Raw genomic sequence first — 21,948 nt, 5'->3', positions numbered from 1 at the left:
TGCATTTTTTAATAAACCATTTCCTCATTTTCACTTATGTTATTGTCTAACCCATTTGTGATTTTCTCTTATTTTTATTTTTGATCCACTAAGATTTATTTTACATAAAGTATGGAGTCAATATCTAATATAATTTTATCATAAAAGTTGTTAATTAGCCAAGTGTGGTTGGCTAATTACATGCCTGTAATCCCAGCGGCTGTGGGAGGCTGAGACAGAAAAATTGCGAGTTCAAAGCCAGCCTCAGCAAGAGCAACGATCTAAGCAACTCAGTGAGACCCTGTCTTTAAATTAACTACAAAATAGGGTTGGGGATAAGGCTCAGTGGTTGTGTGCCCCTGAGTTCAATCCCTCACCAAACAAAAGAAGTTGTTAAGCAATATTTAATCAGTCTTTATGAAAAAAAATTCAGTATTTCTCCTACTGACTTGCACATTCATGTTTATCACATATATACTCAGTGGGAACATAAACTAATAAAATCACTTGGGAAAATAGTGTGCACATTACTCGGCTTCACTGATGCTTCTTCTCCCACTAAGTCATACTGCATCTGATAACTTTAGACTTTGTTTTCTCCAAAATGAAATCAATAAAAAAGACTGCTTTGTTATAAATTTGTTATACATTGAGAATATATACATATATTATGCTATATGATATTAAATATCATTATATCTTATAATAAAATGTACATTATATACTACATATTGTATAATATAATATTTATTAATTATATATTATATTATATTGTATGTACATACCTCTAAACTAGAGAGACTGAGAGAGAAGTTCTGAATTTTAATTATGATTTGATGATGAATTGAAGTCATCATGATGACACATGGAGGTACAGAGTGGGCATCATATCATTTTTGTAATTGAAATACTCATGCAAGTGTGATGAGACTAAAATTGTAAACAAAGTTCTCCCAAGATTGTCTCTTCCTCTTCATAATAGAGCCATTCTACCCACTTAGTTTCTTATTTACTACTGACTTACAGTGTCCTGACTTGAAGATTTCCAGTAAGCAATGTGTTAATGAATGGAAGGCAAAGAACAAGAATATCTCAGGTTTGAGGCAATGTGAGGACTAGAACAGAAGAACCTCTTAAAGAAATGGTTAAGAATACCAAAAAAGGGCTATAAGGAATATTTTTATGCTCTATATACCCTCTTTGCAAATATCTATCAAATAGACGCAAGCCCTTAAATTTGAGGGTTTTTGAAAGTAATTTTTGTAGCTGAATCCAGTGTCTCTGATTGCAATATTGCTTTGAGTCTATGTTGCTTGGATAGTGTAAAACAAGTCCATAGGCTTGCAGTTTTTCCTGTAGGTTTTTATTCCTAGGATAAATCCTAAGAAGTAACAAGGGGGTTAAATCATAGCTAAGTATTTTCTTACCCTTCTGGGATTTATTTGAAGATCCAAGATATAGGAGAAACTTACTCCAGAGTTTTCTGATTTAAGAAGCAAAGAGAGATTCAAATAAGCAGTTTGAAAACGTGGGCAGTATCAGCAAAAGTGTTCAAATACTCAGTTGAAAGGATATTCAAATACATATTTTGAAAATATATTCAGTCACAGTATAGAAAGCTTAATATATATCTAAAAACTGTGCATGCACAATGGAATAAAAAAGAGTATAATATTGAAGGGTCATAAAGTTAGCTATGAAAATAATAAAATGATGGTGCTTTTTGTTAACTTATTGAGTTTTCTCTTTAATATATAACATTCAAATTAGTAGATAGGATCTAATGGTATTTTCATGAATCATTGCTATGTGAGTATTCCACCTGTGGACTTTTCCATCCTTTATAGGAATGGTAAATAGCAAGACTGTTTTGAAGACTTTAATATGACCCAGACATCATTTTTATGTGCCATATAAACTTTAAAGTTCCCATACCACTCACCTTAATTAGTTACCCTTTTGAAATATTCACAGTTTGGAGAAGGTCTGAAATTTCTGAGAACTTTTCCAGCTAATATGATATTTCTGCAACTTAAAAAGGCAAAACTAAGCAAATAAAAGCAGAAATGATTGGCCTCTTAAGGAAATATTTTAAGTGTATTTGAATGATTAAGAATATATTTGATTTGTTATTCTTTTCTATTGTTTGTTAATACATAGAAACAAGCAAGAATCTGAGTGAGTGCTTTCAAAAACTTCTAGAAAACAGTATACTTGTAAAATAATGTTAGATGAGAATAATACTATCCACTGATATTTCTTACAAGCACTTTAAATCTTTTGTTAATGGGACTCTATAACAATTTAAAATATAAATTAAATATTAAGTTTGAGTGGATATTTAAAGAGAAATGTCTACATAAATATAAAGAACATAAAATCAATAAAATCAATTTAATAATAAATAATATTTTCAATCATTTTGATATTAAACTATAAAATTTACTGAAATTTTAAATTATTTTTGTCAGTGTTAGAAAACTTATGGCCTGGCATTTTTTATATTTTGCATATATCCTCTTTTCACATACTAAATACAGAGCGAACATCAAGATAATAATAAAATTATATGCCTAATATTACAAAAATAGGCTTGATATTTCAAACACATAATACTAAAAATTCTAATAATTGGAAATAATAGTCAAGTAAGATTATTATGCAATAGAAATGTGTGATAATAGGAGTTTAGCTTCATTTTCAGAGATGTATCCAAATATATTCTTCCTTAGGGATTTGAATAATGTTTTGGGGATTAGATTGTTATTATTTTGTCATTGATTTTAACATATTTTGGCAAGTTCAGTATACTCTTAGGTATATTTTACTCAAAAGAATTTTTTTCAATGTAAAGATGAAAGACATTTTTAGCATTTATACAGGGTTTCTTTTATCGGTATCTCAACCAGTACCAAAGGCTTTAATAATGAGTCTTATATCAAATATGGGTTCTTATTTTCAAAATATATAGACCTATAGACTTGTACAGTGATAGATATTAATTAACATAAGTAAAATGGAAAAAATATTTAATACATAAAGATTGCCTAAATAAAAAAGGTTGGCATAAAACAGAATTAAAAATCAAATGAGTTATGTGGCCTTTTAACATAGAAATGATATGATATGAGTGATATGGCAGAGTTCTGTGGATCATTACTTCTGTCTACCTGATACAAGTTAAAATGGTCCAAGTATTCAATCTGGAATCTCCATGTTACCTTTAAATATACGTTTTATAAAAGGGAATAGCTTGAACACCTATGAGTAAAGAGAGTAGAAATTTTCTTAAACCTGCAGAAAAGTTTTCAGAATACTTCTTTTGTGATTACTTGCTAAGATTATTTTCTCTATTGTTTATATGATAGAATTTGGACTGAATTTTTTTTCAATCTGGTAATGAGGTTGTGTGAGAAGCAGTGAAACCACATTCACCTCAAAACTTTGTCTTCTCAGTAGAATACAATAATTGTTCATGAGCACATTGTTTTAGACCAATTCAAAAACAAGATCTCTCTCTCTCCAGACAGACTCATGAACATGAAATATGTACTACCAATGGGATAATATTGATCTTTTTTTATTTTTGGTACCCGGGATTAAACTCAGGGGCACGTAACCAGGTAACCACTGAGATGCATCCCCAGCCCATTCTTGTATTTTATTTAGAGATGGCGTTTCACTGAGTTGCTTAGCACCTCTCTAAATTGCTGAGACTGCCTTTGAACTTGTGGACCTTCTGCCTGTCCCCTGAGCTGCTGATATTACAAGCATGTGCCACCATGCCCAGCTAATAATATTGAGCTCTATAATCATTGAATTATACAGTAATTTTACAGGTGATAATCATTTCATTGCTATTAGTTTCTATTCTTACATTCACATTATGAATCTCTTTATGTGGACCTAATCCATGTAAAGATAAGATCAGGGAATGTAATTCTGAATGGTTTAAACAGTGAAATACAAATCTGCTCTCCTATGTACTCCCAACAACCTATCAGCCCACATAGAATTCAAGAGACAGGACTGCTCAAAGACAAATGAGGCTATAAAGCAGCTTCACTTCTGAGGCAAAGTACGACAGAGGCTTCCAGGGTTTGAGTGGCCTTTTTAGGTATTTTCTGGAATTCAACCTGATTATGAAAATTTGTTGAAATCTGTGAGGCACTAGTGTGATGTTTATAAAACTAAATATACTTTCTGCTAACAAGGGTTTGGTAAAGTAGTGGTTATAGCTATTATATCATAATAGAGGAACATTTTGATCCTCTCCGTAAATTATACTGAAGTGCATTCAATCTATGGGTGGATTTTTTAACCTCTTTAACATATACTTCCTCTATAATCTAGACAGTAAAATCAGAAGCTGAAATAAATGAGGAGGACAGGAGAAGAATAAACAACAGTAATTACTATCTATTTGCAAAGAATCTGTTCTTCAGAGGAAACAAATCTCTGAAACGATTGCCTTTACCCAAGAGCTCTGAAAATTTTTCTGGCAGTAGTAGTAACACTCTTCTTGGTAGTGGGTACTCTGAAACTTATTAGAGAATGGTGATCTCTTACCACCTTGAATAATTCATTAGAATATAAATTGACACAAATGCATTCAATCAACTATTGGCCAAATTCTCTGATTGCATGAATTGCATTTGCCAGCAAGAAGAATTCTGTTCACTTCACAGGACAGAATTTAGAAAATAAAAGGGAAGCAAGTAAAGTATTTCTAAGTGTTTTACATAATTGAACTTATTTAACCCATGCACTAGTCTAATGAAAGAGACCCAATGATTATATTTCCAATTTTATAGATGAGAGAAATTAAGAGAGGTTAACATGCTCATATTTTACAGCTAGTAAAGTAAGGGAACTAGAATTTGAAATCAGAGGTGGCTGGTTCCAAAATCTGACAACATTCTGCCTCTCTCTGAACCAAAGGTGAAAGGAATATGAAAAAAGAATACCTAAAGGATATCAATTGATAATTATAAAATAAATTCAAAATTATTTTCTCTATTGTTTAAAAAATATGTCTCTTTCTGCTTTTTTTTTCTTCCAGAGGGTTATAATGATCTAAATTTCAGTTATTCAAGCTGAAGTTTTCCTATAGGACAGGCAGATCTCTTTCTGAATCCGACTATCACCCTGTGACACCTCTTTCTCCCTGCTCCCTCTCCCAAGAACTGCAAGGATATGCAATTGTGCACCTATGTGTACAGAAGCTGGGGTTCTCCTACGCTAAACCAGAGGTTCTAAATTTTAGCTTGTATCAAAACATCTGGTACAATTGTTAAAACTCAACACCTAAAGTTTCTGATTTAGCAGACTGGAAAAGAAGCAGAGAATTTGTATTATTTCTAAGCAAGCCAATATACCACTATCTACACTCTATTCTTGACCCAATGATATAGATTGATATTCTAAGCTCAGTGTCCAAGAGATTCTGCCTCAAAAGTAACTTGGAGAAAAGGTATTTTTTATTATAAGGATATTATAGTTTTAGGAAATTGAAGACATTTCTGAATATTCTGTTTTCCTCTCAATTTTATCATTTTTTCACTCTATTTTTTTCTCAATTCTTTTAGGGGGCAGGGTTTACATTGTTCTTCTTAAAAATACTTAAGCTGAATAATTTGCTCATTTACTGTCAATTCTTCAGCTTCATCTTAAACAATACACAATTTTCAGTATATCTTAATGTATATATTAGTAATTGTAAAAAATTCTCAGGATTCAATGATCACCACTCATTTGGGAGGTAATCTTGGACATTATTTATGTTTGAGAATGCATTTTTTTCATCTTTAAACCTCATTTTTTTAACAAACTTATTAATGGTAACAGAGGAAAAAAATCTATTAGGGTAAGTTGCTAGTTCCTGTAAGTTAAGGCAAACTATGAATCATAATAACTTATTTTAAAACATTATTTCTCCCAAATTTCCAGAAATATAGAAAAATTTACCTAGAAAATTTCTTTATTTTCCTTACTGTAAATTTATTCATTTATTTATAAAATTAAAAATAGTGCAGCCATGTTAATAACATAATCAAACAATACTTAATGATTTTAGGTAAAATATCTTCCTCCCATCTACTCTCACTTCCAGACCCAGTATCCAAATATATTCATACTTTGCTATTTCCAATTTTTACTTCTGATGATTATTAATATAATTAGACATGTTGTAATTTTTTCTTTTTCTTTCTTCACTTCTTACCATATGACATTTATTAACAAGAAACAATATAGTTGAGAAATGTAATTAACACTTCTCCTTTCCTTCCCTCTTGACTTTGCTGTTATTTTTGGTTTTCCTTTTGTTTATTTAACTTTAAGTAAGACAATTAAAGCTCCACTGCTTATTTCATCAACTGTAGATGTTATTTGGAGAGGATTTTAATTTACATGGCTAATTATCAAAACTAAAACTTTCATGGATTAGTAACTTGGCAGCTCTACAGAAACAAGGAGAGCAAAGATGGTCAGATGGGACACCTCAATATTGTAGGTTTTTTTTTTTCACACTTACCACTCTATAGAAAACCTCACATTTTACTTTTTAAAATTGCAAATAGGAAACTTAGGTATTTCAAATAGTCAGAAACTATTTGGGATTTCTGGGTATATTTCTCTGACCATAGGAAGCAGATTAGGACTACAGAAAATACTCAGAATTGAAATCCTTTCTCAGGGTCTGAGTAGTGCCACACTTTTGAAAAGATGCCATATATTTCATTAGCTGAACCGGGAATAAAGGAGTTTAACTATAAATTGACTTTGGCTGATAAAAATACATTCACTTGAAAAGAAATACTATGAAATATCATTGAAGTATTTCCTCAGAATGTGAAGTTGTCAGATACTAAGAGAGATTTTTATTTCCCTTTAGAATTACCACTTACATATTGGGGCCCAGGGTTGCAAAAATTTAAAGTGGTGTTTCCCAAAATATGTTCTAAAGATATTAGTTCAAAGAGATGTTAATAAATGTTTCTAGCAATTGTACACATAATGCCATGTCTTTAGGGAGTCATTACACAAATTAGCATACTTAAGTCTCTGAGAAGCTCTTCCTTGCTGTAGATCAACTTTTTAACACTTTATTTATTACCATGATTCCCAAATTGATCTGTATAAAAATATTTTCATTTATCCAACATATATATTATTGCTTTTTCATTCTTCATTTTTTTCCAGCATACAGATTATTCATATAGGAGTTAGTAAATTATGTGTCACTTCCTTTTTAAAATAAAGTTTTATTGAAACGTTTATGTCTACTTGTGGCTCTTATGCCATAATGGAGGAGATGAGAGACTGCAACATAAACTTATGGCTGACAAAGTATATATATATTGCTTATCTGCTTCTTTTCCAATAGGAAAAACTTTTTACAAGTGTTGATAGCAAAATAAAATACCACTGGACATCAAATTGGGAAACACCAGCTTAAAATATCTATTATAAATTTTGAAGACCATTATAGATTAAGCACTTATAACTACATAATATATAACTATTTTTTCATTGTTTTTTATTTATTTTTAAATTTGTTCTAATTATACATGATAGCAGAATGCATTTCAATTCGTTGTCCACAAATGGAGCACAACTTTTCATTGCTCTTGTTGTACATGATGTAAAGTCGCACCACATGTGCAGTCATATACATATGTAGGTAATGATATTTATCTTATTCCACCATCTTCCTACCCCCATATCCCCTCCCCTTCCCTCCCTCCCCTTTGCCCTATGAAAGATTCTCCATTCTCCCCATGCCACTGCCCACTCCGTCATAATGTGTCAACATCCACTTTTCAGAGAGAATATCCAGGCTTTGGTTTTTTGGGATTGGCTTACATTGCTTAGCATGATATTTTCCAACTCCATCTGCAAATGCCATAATTTTATTCTATTTTAATGTTGAGTAATATTCCATTGTGTATATGTACTACAGTTTCTTTATCCATTCATCTATTGAAGTGCATCTAGATTGCTTCCACAGTTTAGCAATAGTGAATTTTTAAGTCCTTAGGGTATAGACAGAGGAGTGGGATAGCTGGGTCAAATATTGGTTCCATTCCCAGCAGGACTCTCCATACTGATTTCCATACTGGTTGCACCAATTTGCAGTCCTACCACCAATGTATAAGTTACTTTTTCTCTACATACTCACCAACACTTATTGTTGCTTATATTGATAACTGCCATTCTGACCAGAATGAGATGAAATCTTAGAGTAGTTTTGCATTTCTCTAATTACTAGAGATGTTGAACATTTTTTCATATATTTTTATGTTTGTTGATTGGTTTTATATCTTTTTCTGAGAAGTGTCTGCTCAGCTCCTTAGTACATTTATTGATTTTTTTTTGTGTGTGTGTATGTGTGTCTGTTAAGTTTTTTGAGTTCTTTATATATCCTGAAGATTACTGTCTATCTGATGTGCGTGTGGCAAAAATTTCCTCCCAAAACGTAGGCTCTCTCTTTTGCTGAGAACAAGCTTTTTAGTTTGAATCCATTCCACTCATTGATCCTTGATTTTATTTCTTGCACTTTATGAGTCTTATTAAGGAAGTTGAGGGCCTGATCCAACATGATGAAGATTTGGGCCTACTTTTTCTTCTAGTAGATGTAGGCTCTCTTGTCTAATTTCTAGGTCCTTGATACACTTTGAGTTGAGTTTTGTGCATGGTGAGAGATAGGGAATTAGTTTTATTTTGCTGCATATGGATTTCCAGTTTTCCCAGCACCATTTGTTGAAGAGGAAATCTTTTCTCCAATATATATTTTTGGTACCTTTGTCTAGAATGAGGTAAATGTTTCTATGTGGGTATATCTTTGTGTAATCTATTCTGTACCATTGGTCTAAAATCTACTTTTATGTCTATACCTGCTATTAACTAATTTTAATAATATAAAACTCAAAAAATGTGACTTTGATACCTATCAATGTCAGTCTTTTGAAACTATTAGAATGCAGCTGAACTAATTAATGCATATTTTTGAAGTTTATCAAATTAATGTAATTTATATAAAAATGTAAAGAAATATTTAGGATGGAGACAATATAAACATTTCAAGTATTTTCTAAAGCAGAAAGAAAAACTTCATATCAGAACATTTTATAGCCTTCATCTTAAAAAACACAACCTCTAGAAAATTTAAGGATGTATTATAATCATCTTTCCTCATTTTCCCCATATCAAATTCTATGTACAGATTACTATGTCTTTTCATTTTTAATTTTCAGGCACCTTGCTTCCTCTTCACATTCAAAGTTAAGTATTATAAGGTCTAAAACCATGAGTCCTAACATTTATTTTAACTACTAGATCAGATGCTCTATAGGTGGGCAGACTAAGATATATCAATGTCAATTCTTTTGAAAGTATTAGAATGCAGCTGAACTAATTTCTGAATTTTTTTCTAGGAAGAACTGAACCCCATTGTTGTTACTCCACCAATCCAAGCCATTGATCAGGACCAGAATATTCAGCCACCATCAGATAGGCCCGGCATCCTCTATTCCATCCTTGTTGGTGCGTATTTCTAATGTTTTATATTATCAGTAATCACTGTAGAGTTATGATGAAATACTTTCAAACCAAAGAAAATCCTTTTAATGATAAAGTTTCTTATATTGAAATTGACTGTTGCATTTATATATAAAAATTTAGATGTAATACTATAAAGTCTTTCTTCTTCATAGTTTTAGCAAAATATATAAAACAATTTAAAATACTTTTACAAATAGAGCAAAATAAGTAATTAACACATTTGTAGTTTTATCCATCACATCTCATAAAGCGTTCTTTAGGAAAATTTTTTAAAAATCAAAGGAAAACATTTTTTGTTCTACTTATATCTTGCCATTGGTTGGACACTATACAGGATTCTGACAAAATATAACTGAATTAAATAATGTCAATTTTGGAGACATATGGGAGAAGGAAAAAGATCATGAGTAGCCTAAGGGTTCACAATGCATTATATGCTTGACAATTTTTCTTGGAAAGATTCCACAAAAGGTGTCCTAATTCAATATATATATATATATATATATATATATATATATATATATATAGAGAGAGAGAGAGAGAGAGAGAGAATGATAATTTGATTATGCTATTCTTAAACTGCTTTTGATAAACTATGCATGTTGCTGATTTACATGGTTTTTAGGTTTTAGAGGGAAAGATGCATTAAAGATGAACCACACATCTCTTAAGAAGGCCTGCTTTTAAATTGTGCTTGGAAAATAACTCCAGTGGAGTTCAATACTCCCTTTAAATTTTATTGTCCCCTGGACTCACAGCATGTGTGCTTATGTTCATGCACAACGACCAGTAGAATTTAGACAGATTCTATACTATTGTACCATGTTGTGCTTAAAAATTCTATTTGTAAATAAATTCAAGTAATTCTGTTAAAAGCTTTTAGTATTTATTTCTTATGAATGTAAAACTCTTTTAAGTTTATAGAGGTTTTTATATAGATAACAGGAAATAATGTTTATTTCATTAATTGAAGGCTTGGTAATATAGTGATCAATATGCTAAATGCAGTACACTCAGAGATGAGAGATAAAATGTTCTAGGTTAGGAAGAGGAGGAATTTGAGGATAGGAAGATGTCAAAAAGTAAATTAAAACACATTGCCTCATGGTAATATAAATATAATTTGAACCACATATCCTGTGGTTTCATGAGAAGGTAGCATTGAACATTTCTAAAAGGATTGTTTTGGAAAAGTCATTTCAGCAGGAAAATTTTGGTTTCCAGTTGAAAATGGAAAAAAAATATATCTAGGTAAATTATTTAGCATATGCAAAAGACAAAGGACAAATTTTAAAAATAGACTAAGAGAACAATTCTATTTAAAGTGGACTATCATTGAATGGCATTCAAAGATTTTTTTCAGTTTAAAAAATTACATTTGTTTTGTGTTTCAGAAAATCAGCATCCAGTCTATGAAGTAAGGCAGTTCGATATACAAAACACATAGAAATACACAATAGAGCACAATACACAATAGAGAAAAAAGTTAATGCTCAATTTGTATTAGTTGGTGGTGTTATTATCATCAGAAAGAAAAGTAAAGCATATTGCCTAAATCACATCAAACTCATGAATAGAAGCACACAAACAAAAAACACTTACATGATCAAAGAGTATTTCCTTAGGTCTACTTTCATTTAGTATGTCAAAACCCTTGATTTTTCTTAAGTCCTTTCAAATTATTGTGAGCATATATCTTCCTCATGGCAAGACCTTATAGATAGTTTCTGTATACTAGATGTGAAGATACAGATGTTGACATCTGATAAGGTCATGTAAGAATGATTGCTGGCCTTACTACCATTAAAATCAATGGTGGAATTATTACTACTGAAATTGATCACTGCAATCTAAGTCAACTTTGCCACCCTGATTTGTTATTTCCTATGGTGTGTTTAATGACATTTTGTGCAAAATAAACAATGCAGGGATGTGATTCGTAGGGCTAATCAAAGTGACAGATATTAGAATAATAATTTATAATTACTCCTTGCTTTAAAAATTGGGTCTTAAAAATTTTTTCTCCTAATAAGGTGAATTTATAAAGGGGTAAGTGAAACTCTGATTGACACCCAATCAATGGCCTTATCCAGCCTAACTATTAGGATGATTGGAATATATACTGCAGGAAGAAATTTTACAAAAAACAAAACAAAACAAACTCTAATGATAAATACACCTTTTCTGAATGAACTATAAATTTCCATAAAGCAATCATAAATTTAGATGGGCTGGACTGGTTTTCTTTGGGTACTTATGATTTCAAAAACATCAAATTATAAATTTAAGAAAATTCCTCACTATTGTTTTACTCAGTACTATACATTAAAGTCACTATGGTTATGATATTGGATGATAATTTTTAGTCATTTAAGGATATATTTCATATATATTCAGCATAAATAGTCAAGTAAAGATCTCTGAAAATTTACTGCTCACTACCATTTGAATGAATGTTCTACAAACATCCCTACGTATAGACTTGGTCCCTTGTGTTGTAGTTTTGGAGGTTCTGTGGACTCCTAAAAACTTCATAGGGTTGTTCCTAGGCCATTAGCATGTCCTTCAAAGTTACTGTTGCCACCAATTTCTTCCTCTTTCTGCTTCCTGGATCAAGATCTGAGCACTAGCTCTGACTTGGACAGGCAACACTATCATCTACTATCCTCATTAGGGGCCTAAACCTGGGGTCATCCAACCTTGGACTTAAACCTCTGAAATTGTAAGCTAAAGTTATTTCCTTTCCGAGACTCAACTTGGCGGCAGGCGGGGAGGCAGTGCTTTCAGTACCTCCTCAGCCATGCAGACAGAGACACATCTGAACGATCAGATTCTACCTGCTGAGAAACTCCCAGCAAAATTCCGCTGAAGTGAGACCTAGCTAGGGAATTTGGGATTATTTGAGGTGACAGCTTTCCCCGGACGGGTGAATCTCGGCCACCCTGCTCGGAGGTCCGGGCCACTGCTGCCTGGCGACCAGCGCAGAAGGAGGCATTTCAGCAGGAGAGGACAACCACCCCATTCACAATATCCTCAAAAAAAAAAAAATAAAATACTTGGAAATCAACCTAACAAAAGAGGTGAAAGATTTATACAATGAAAATTATCTGTTGGTTCCCTGGAAGCTTGTTTTAGATCACCCAGGGAAAAATGCCTTCTCCCAGAGGGGTATTTACCAAAAACAATTACAGAAAAGTGTTTTATTTTTGTGGCTGCCTAAAATGATAGATCGTAGTTAAGGGAAACAATAGACCAATCAAAAAGCTTTGTACATTATTATTACTGTGTGTATATATGTGAATGCATGACCAATGTGATTCTGCAACCTGTATACTCAGAAAAATGAGATATTATATCCCATCTGATTCAAATGTATGATATGTCAAGGTCATTGTACTGTCATGTGTAACTAATTAAAACAAAACAAAAAAAAAACTTTGTAGGAAAAGGTAAAGAATTGTGTCCATAGGGGATTTTTAAAGGATTCAGCACATTTCTGGGAATTCAGAAAAATAATAACAAGAATCACACTCTTGAAAAGGCTCTACATTCTATCATTTCTGGCCAACCTCGAGACTCCACAAAAAGTAATATGTAAATGTTAAAATGGGGTTTCATATGGAAAACTTGAGGAAAAATAAACATGTGATCCAACATGCATAAAGAGCTCCTGAGCAAAAATTAAGAAATTCATTTGCTCCATTTGTGTAAAAGATATTATTTTTAACAATTAAAATAATAATTACTGTACCAATAATATTTTTAAAGTAATAATTATTGTCTAACTTCAATAGTCATATATCCCAAAGAATATAGACTTTAGAATGTTAATATGAAAATATCAGAATTAAAATAAGCACAACTATAGTAAACTTAAATTAGTAAACTCTGTGGAGTATTAATATGATTTCTAGAGTTGTTACAGAATACTATTTGTAAAGTCTAAGTATAAACAAAATTATAAAACCAGAAAAAAAATAATACAATGGCCAATACAGAAAAAGAAATATCAATGGAATATGTTCTTGATGAAGCCAGACTCTGAACTCATTAGACAAAAATTTCAATCTCTGATTTTAAATGCAAGAAGAGAGCTAAATAACTTTACTTTTAGCTAAATATGCTTTACTTTTCTTTCTGATGATAATAACACCACCAACTACTACACATTGTGCAAATAACTAAATAAAAGCATGAGAACAATGTCTTGTCAAAGAGGAAATGGCAAAAATAAATTTAATTATTAAAAGGAACTAAATAAAATAAAAATTATTTCTGAAATAAATGTTTCACTAGAGATACTAAGTAGCAAACTTAAGTAGTAAGAAGAAACAACCAGGAAATGTGAGGAAAGATCAACTGACATTATGAAATCTAAGAAGCAGAAAGAAAAAAGAATGAAGAAAACTGAAAGTAACCTCAGAAGCTTGTGGGACAGCATTTGTTATAACAAATATGGAAAGTAAGAGTTTTGTAAAGAGTAGAGAGAAAGAATGTATGGATAAATAATGGCCCAAAATTTCATGGATTTGGGAATAATGTTTATCTACACATCCTAGAAGCTGTATAAACTTAAATTAGGGTATATTGAAAGGGATTGTAACCAAATGCATAGGTACATCCTAATGAAAATATCAAGTCACACAAGGAGAAATCTTTATTTTTCAATTATTTATTTATTTTTTTATTTGTAGCACTGGGAATCAAAGGCAGGACCTTGCATATGCTAGGCAAGGGCTCTACCACTGAGCTATGACCCCAACCCTCAAAACAATCTTGAAAGCCATTAAAAAAAAGAACAATTTTTCATAACAATTCATCCTCAATAAGATCAGCAGGGTTTCTCATTAGCATGGATGCCAGACTGCAATAAGGTAGTACATTCAAAGTGCTGAAAGAAAAAAAATATGTCAGCCAATAATTCTATATAGGGCAAATCCATTATTCAAAATTATTTTATTGGACTGGGGTTGTAGTTCAGTGGTAGAGCCCTTGCCTAGCATGTGTGAGGCACTGGGTTCTATCCTCAGCACCACATAAAAATGAATAAATAAAATATTTTTTTTATCCTCAAGATGTTTTATAAACCTTCATGAAGTATTTTCAGTTTTAATTATCATGATTATGGTCTAATGTACAGAATACTAATATTGGAAAAGTCAGAAGGAAGATATGGATTTCAATGCTTATATCAAATTGATCAAAGGAAAAAAATGTTCGAAGACACTAAACTTTTCCTACTGTATCTTTCAGATACTACAATTAGCAGAGAAAACTCAGAGTGTTTTCTGCTTGTTATAACTTATTACATTTGTGTGTTGGTGTGTGTGTGTGGTGTGCGTGTGTGTGTATTTGTGTGAGTGTGTGTGTGTGTGTGTGTGTGTGTGTTTTCCCCTGGTATTACAAAGTACACAAGGGACTTCTCTATGTGCGGTCATTCAAATGCTGCATCACCTTGCACATAGTTCCTGAGTTACATTTCCCTCATGCATTTCCATTCTCTAGAATGTTGACTAATGAATAGATTAGCAAGACATTAGAGGTTATGTTGGGCATATGGACTTGCACATATCAATAAGTTAATACAAAAAGAACTGTGATTTTAAAGCCTGGAGAAAAATAATATTAAAATTATCAATATAGTTTTAGTTATCTGAAAGAAGTGGCATATGCATTGAATATCAGAGAAATGACATATTCTCACTATGACTCCAAGATTAAGTAATGAAGGTTCATGTGGAGAAAACACAGAATTGTGGAGATATTTGGGGATAATAACATTTTTGATAAATTAAGTTTTGCCTCATTTTTCCAAATGACATAAATTAAGTGAATATAATGAGAATTTGAAGTTAGACTTTTGTTTTTGGAACATGATTTTATATACTAATACCTTAGCTTCTGCCAGATACTCAGCATTCAGGAATCACTAATATGTTTTCATAAAAGATAATATGGAGATAAGTTACATATTATGATTGCTTTTATTCCAGCAAAGGAAATCGTGGGTGTATTCATTAGTGACATTTGACTAATTATTATTCCCTACATATGAACATATTTAAAATTTAGAGAATAATCACATATTTCCATATGTCTCCATGGCAACTGGTAGATGGATTCTTAGATTTATATGTGCATCACATTGCTAGTTAAGTGCTATATATGAAAATTGATATTCTTAGAGGAGAAAGAGAAACATTTCACACAGTATTGCTTAAGTGCCCCTCTGCAATAGTTTCATGCTCATGTTCCCATACATCAAATATTAAAATCTATGCTCTCTTGGATATGACTTTGTTAATTAGACAAGTGAACTTGATTTTGTCTTGACAGTAAAGTGAATTTTTTAAAATAGCTTTAGTTTCTGCCAGAATCCAAGGCAATCTTTTAACATATCGCAGAAGGATGAATTTCAACAAGAGGAATTAAAGGACTTTACTACAGGTGTTTGCTATTATAGTGGTTCAGCTGCCATGTCTGTCTTATGATTTTTTTTCTAAGTGAAAATTGTTGAAACAGGAACAAATAATTACTATTTTAGGTTATTAACCTCCACTTTAATAAGCTGTGCCTATAGGGTCAGATGTACTATGCCCATAAAGGATGCATATATAAACATCTTAGAAAATAATAAGAGAAGATTTGAAAAATAATAAAAGACACAAAAATAATTCAATAGAGGAAAAATTAATATTTGCAACCAATGATGCTGGAACAATTGAATAATCATATATAGCCCAATTAACCTTAAACTATACTTCAAACAATGTGTAAAAAGTAACTTGAAAGCCTTTCTATTCTTAAATATAAGAGCTAAACTATAAACCTTCTCAGAATTTAAGTGACCTTAGGACTGGCAACAATTTCTTAAATATTGCAAAAGTAGACAAATAAAAAAATTTAAAAATTTGATGTTATCAAAATATAAATTCATTTGTTCTTCAAAAGACATGGATGACTAATTGAAAAGACAAGTGACAGAAAAGAGCGTATATTTACAAACCATGAGCCTAATGAAGGACTTCTACTGGGAATATGTAAAAACAATTTAATAAGAATGAGGTAATTTAATTATAAATTGGACAAAAGTTTTAGCAAATGCTTTATCATAGAAAATAGTAAATCACAAATACGTGTGTGTAAAGTTACTCTACCTCTTTTGCCTTTAAGAAAAGCTAACTAAAGGTAAAGTGAATATCAATATATAACCTGGAATGGCTAACACTTAAAAGTCTGAACATTTCAAGTATAGATGGAGGAACTAGAACTCTCTTCCACTGCTGATCCCGGAAAATAAAATATTTGAACACAAAGGAAATCAGAGAAAATTTATGTATTGTTGTTGTGTTGTGTTGTGGAAATATATATGTAAATTTATAGGACTGTAACCCCCAGAAAAGTTAATAAAATGCTTAGACACACACCTATCATATGACTTAGCCATTCCACTCCTAGATATTTATCTTGAGACAAATAAATTAATATACCCAATTTGTAATTAGACACAAAGTTCAAATACACATCAACATATAAATAGATAAATTTTGTATAACAAAATGATAAAATAATACTAAGATAAAAAATAAACTATTGATATACAAGAAAACATGGATCACAAAATCATCAGGGCAAGTAAAGGATGCCAGCCCTTACCTCTCAAAAGTATACTAAATACTTACAAATTATTCAATAGATTTCTAGAAGTACAAATTCATCTGTACTGGCAGAAAATGATCAGTATTTGCAAGAGGGTGGTGCATTTGGATATGGAGATGAGAAAGAGTAGAGTCAGGAAAAATCTTGGGCAATGTTAGATAGGTACATTATCTTAATTGCGGTGATGATTCTTGACCAACACAAAATTATACTTTTTATATATGTGAATTTTATTGTTTAACAATTACATCTCAAACCCATAGATAATATAAAATATCCCAAATTGTAAATTTTTCACTAAGAGCTTTAGATTGCTATTTTTATCCATTTATCTTTGATTTAAAATATAAGATTTTCTTAGAATACATAACAATAAGGGTTTTGAAACCCAGTAATTCTGTTGACTATATGAGTTACAATCCTGAAATTTGCTATACTACGTATAATTTTGAGGGTGGAAGATACAATTCTCAATTTTACACCTAAATTTGTGCTATCAAAGTCAATTCTATGGAACAGCTTGTTTTCATTTTTTAAAGTATGATATTTTGAAGGAATATAGGAAATTAAACTGTATTAGCCCTTAGTTGTGCCCTAGGAGATGTATTTTTTCAATTACTATTTATACTTTTGCTAAGTTAATATTCTATAATGATGTCTTAATATCAACGTTCTACACACACAGGGCCAGTGTGAAATTCATTGGACCTAGACTATATAGCATAATAGCAAACAGTTTGGACTCCAGAATAGATACCTTAAAATTGAATCCTGGCTCAGTCATTTACTAGCTATGACAATTCATAACATTTTGCCTAAATTAAGTGTTAGTTTCTTCATAGATCAAATAATATCTTCCCCATAGGGCTGTTTTGACTTTTATATGAAGAAGAACATTAATAAATAAAGAGATTACAATGTTTTCTCTACAGTAACTTCGGAGTTACCTGCTAGTAAGTATCACTCCCTTGAAGTTAAACACCTTTTTTTCCCCAGAGCAGCTGCTGTTATTCATTTAGGTGTAGTGTGTTGGTCTCATCTTTTTCTATGCAATGCTACATTCTGCTGTGATAAGAGCTGTGATAAGATACAACCAAAGCCAACTCTAAGATTTATTGCCTTAAAAAAAAACTTTGATTAGAAATAAGTAAAAAAAAAATAAAAAGAGAGAGAAAGAGTTAGAGAAAATATTAAAATAAAATAACCATTTATACCTCTTAGTTCAAGAAATAGTAAATTTCACATGGTGAAATTTTTGTTCTATATTATAAGAATATATATCTATATTATATATAAGAATATATATCTATATTCTTATTCACCTGTCCCCTCATGTCAGTTTGAAAATCTCAATGTAATATTCCAACCCCAAAATATTTACTATATGTGTCTATAAAATAAAACCACTTAAAACAGTGTTGCAAAATCATATTATATCTAAAATATTGAACAACCTTTTAAAAATATCATATAATATCCTTTTGTTTGTTACTGTGCTTTTCTCACAAATGTTATAATTTTAACAGTTCCTTTTTTTTCTTTTAGAATGGGGGTTGGCAGGGAATTTGTATAATGTTCACATATAGTGATTGATATTTTTCTTAAGCCACTTTAAAATCTGTGCTGGTTCTCTTTCCATTATTTTTTTTTTCCTTATGTTGTATTTATTAGAAAAATCAAGTTATTTATTTTATGGAATTTTTCAGCAGTGTGCATTGTGCTCTCCTTGGTATAATTTTACATATTGCCCCATCCTTTGTATTTCCTATAAATCACTACTAAAGATTTCTTTTTTGTGTGTTTGTGTGTGTGTCCCTCAAAACTATTCCACATTTGGTGTGCAAGTCTTTTTGGTTGGCATTACAAAGCAGCACAGACTACATACCTCAAACAATGCAAACTTTTCTCACAGTTTTGGAGGCTTAGAAGCTCAAGGTCATGGTGTCTCCATGATTGGTTTCTGTTGAGGGTTATTCTCCTGACTTGTAAATGGCCATTTTCTTGCCATGTCCTCAGTAGGCCGGTTTTTCTTTGTACTCTTACACACACAGAGAGAGAGAGAGAGTGTGTGTGTGTGTGTGTGTGTGTGTGTGTGAGATCAAGCACCTGTGCACACTCCAATGTGTCTTTGTCTTCACCTTCTCATAAGCCAGTTGATTAAGGACTCACTCATATGACCTCATGTCTTCCCCTTCTCATAAGCCAATGGATTTAGGACTCATTCATATGACCTCTTTTAACCTGAATCACCTCAAAGGTTACTTCTTTACATACAGTTAAGTGATTCAAGTTTCACATATAATTTTGGAGGATAAGCAAAATCCAATCCCAAACAAATAATATTGAATTAACTTTCCTATCAGCAGTCAAAAATATCTGGTTGTCACTGTTTTGTAGCAACAGCTAATGTTCAATTATTTAATCCATCTATTTCTGAGAATCTATAAAATCTTTATGCTAATTTTATCATTTCTTTCATTACTAGCTGGAATAATTTCATAAATAACAAGTTCATCAATTATTTGTTTACAAAGACAGTCAATGATTTGCTGGAAAAAGCAGAAAATGAATATTGTTTCTTATTTTGTAGGTTTCAAAATGTTTTCTAAGTGTCATCCATCGATGATCAACAAAGTGTTTTTCTTTTCAAAATTATGAACTTACAAAGTTAAATATTTCTTTCAAATCATTATGGACATTACCCATATTGTTGCTCAATTTGTCCCATCCTTAGCCAGAGAAAACCCTTACTTATTGACTCTTGACATCTTTTGACATAAACCCAGTTTTCTTTGATATCTTTCTTGCTACCTGGTACAAGAAGGTGCTTCACATTGATCTTGATTTCCTCCCTTGGATATGGAATCAATGATCTTTTACAAAAACTTTAATTATTTTTGGTGGTATTTCAAAATACTGTTTCAAAACCATAAAGCACTGGGAAGTTCATGGTTTCTAAGTTGGCCATTGTTTTTAGTTCTTCGTTTTGGGTTCCATGCTATGGAATATGTGTTATATTCCTTAAGAACTAAAATGTGAGTTTAAACTTACTGTCAATCCAGTATGTAACTGTAGGCATTTTAAAAAATAATTTAATTGTAGATGGACAATTTATTTATTTATTTATTTGTTTTGTTTTTTATGTTATTTATGTTATTTATTTGTTTATTATATGGTGCTGAGGATCGAACCTAGTGCCTCACATGTGTGAGACTAGTACTCTACCACTGAGCTACAACCCCATCCCCTAGGCATTTTTATTTACTTTCTTTAATTGTGTATTTAGATCTCACTGTTAACACTAGTTTTCAAAGCTGAGAATGCTAGAATTAAAATTCCACATAATTACTCATTTAATTTATTATAAAATACTCTCACAATAATCTTAGCATAAGAATATCAACACTACCACCTACAAAATTATTACGGTAGACAGTGTAATTTTTTTTTGTAATTTCTCATACTCTTAAACTATTTTACAGTGATGATGCCAGTAAGTTAGTATCTTTTAAAGTTATTTGGGTAGTTCTTTTCTATTTGTACTTATGCCACCAACTGAAAACACAGATTGATTTTTTATTTTATATTTTAAAGTTTGAGATGTTTTAAAATTTAATTTGTTTCATAATAATATGTAATATTTACATGGATCCAAGTTTTTTAAAAAATGGTTAATATAGTTAATGAAGTCTAGTTTCAATATCTATGCCTTATTCTCTCCCTCCCTCTCTCCTATATGTTAACAAGTTATAGTGTTATGATTTATCTTTGAATTTTATATATACTATATATTTTTTAAGTGTGTGTTCTTTCTTTAAAAAAATCAGAAAAATACAAGTTATTTTTTCCCAAATGCCCTTTTCACTTAATATATTGGTAATACAGTAGTAGGTAAAGATATTCACTATTCATTTTTACATTTGAATTCTCATCCATTAAAAGATGTATCACCATTTATTCATTCAGAGCACTACTGATGTAAGTTTAGTTGGGTATTTATCTTTTATTATAATCCAAAAATGTAGAGAAGTAGGATGTGTGAGTGAGAAAATAAACATTGAGCTGGGGACTCATGACTCAGTTGTAGAGCCTTTATCAAATGTGAGGTCCTGGGTTCTATCTCCAGCACTGCCAAATTAAAAAAATAAAAGAAAGAAAGTAAACAATATGATTTTATACATTATTTCTAGTTCTCCTTCTTAGGTGTGGCAGCACATTTGTGATAACACCACAGCTCTCTAAAACTACCTATTTTCTTGCAGGCTCACCAGTCGAGTATAATATTCAAGTAGGACTATTGCTAATGTGACAAGTGAGAAATGGAACCTTAGTGTAGTTTTAATTTGTATTTATCTTTTTAAGTATAGAGAAAAGTATCTTTAAATATAACCAAAAATCATTTGTTTTTCTCCTTTGAATTTTTGTGCATACTTAAATGCCAATTATTTTTAATGCATTGTTAGTTTCTGTTCTTGTCTAAGTGATAAATTTGTATATATCAGGGATATAAACGTTAGTCTCTGATGTAAACTGGAATCTTTTTCCCAGTTTGTCACATGACTTTATATTGGTTAGTTTTCTTGCCATGAAATTTTGTAGTATAATTTAATTTCTCTTTTCTCTTATTGCTTCCTGACTTTGAACCATAGTAGCAAAGATTTGCCTACTCTTAAATTAGAGTAAAATGTATCCATATTTTTTTACCTATTATTAGTGCTTATATTATGTGTTATTTTATTATTGATT

The 21,948-nt window shown here is 31.1% G+C and overlaps 1 protein-coding gene across 1 annotated transcript in view; it reads left to right on the top strand.

The window, feature by feature from the left end:
• Positions 1-21,948, top strand: part of LOC144255071 (protocadherin-15-like) — a 452,955-nt gene that overhangs the window by 102,330 nt on the left and 328,677 nt on the right. The window contains 1 exon segment of the mRNA XM_077799103.1: positions 9,417-9,525. Coding sequence (XP_077655229.1) covers positions 9,417-9,525 — 109 coding nt within the window.

Source organism: Urocitellus parryii, chromosome 5, assembly GCF_045843805.1.
Source record: "Urocitellus parryii isolate mUroPar1 chromosome 5, mUroPar1.hap1, whole genome shotgun sequence".
Taxonomy (NCBI): Eukaryota; Metazoa; Chordata; class Mammalia; order Rodentia; family Sciuridae; genus Urocitellus; species Urocitellus parryii.
This window is presented reverse-complemented; position numbering and strand designations above follow the sequence as displayed.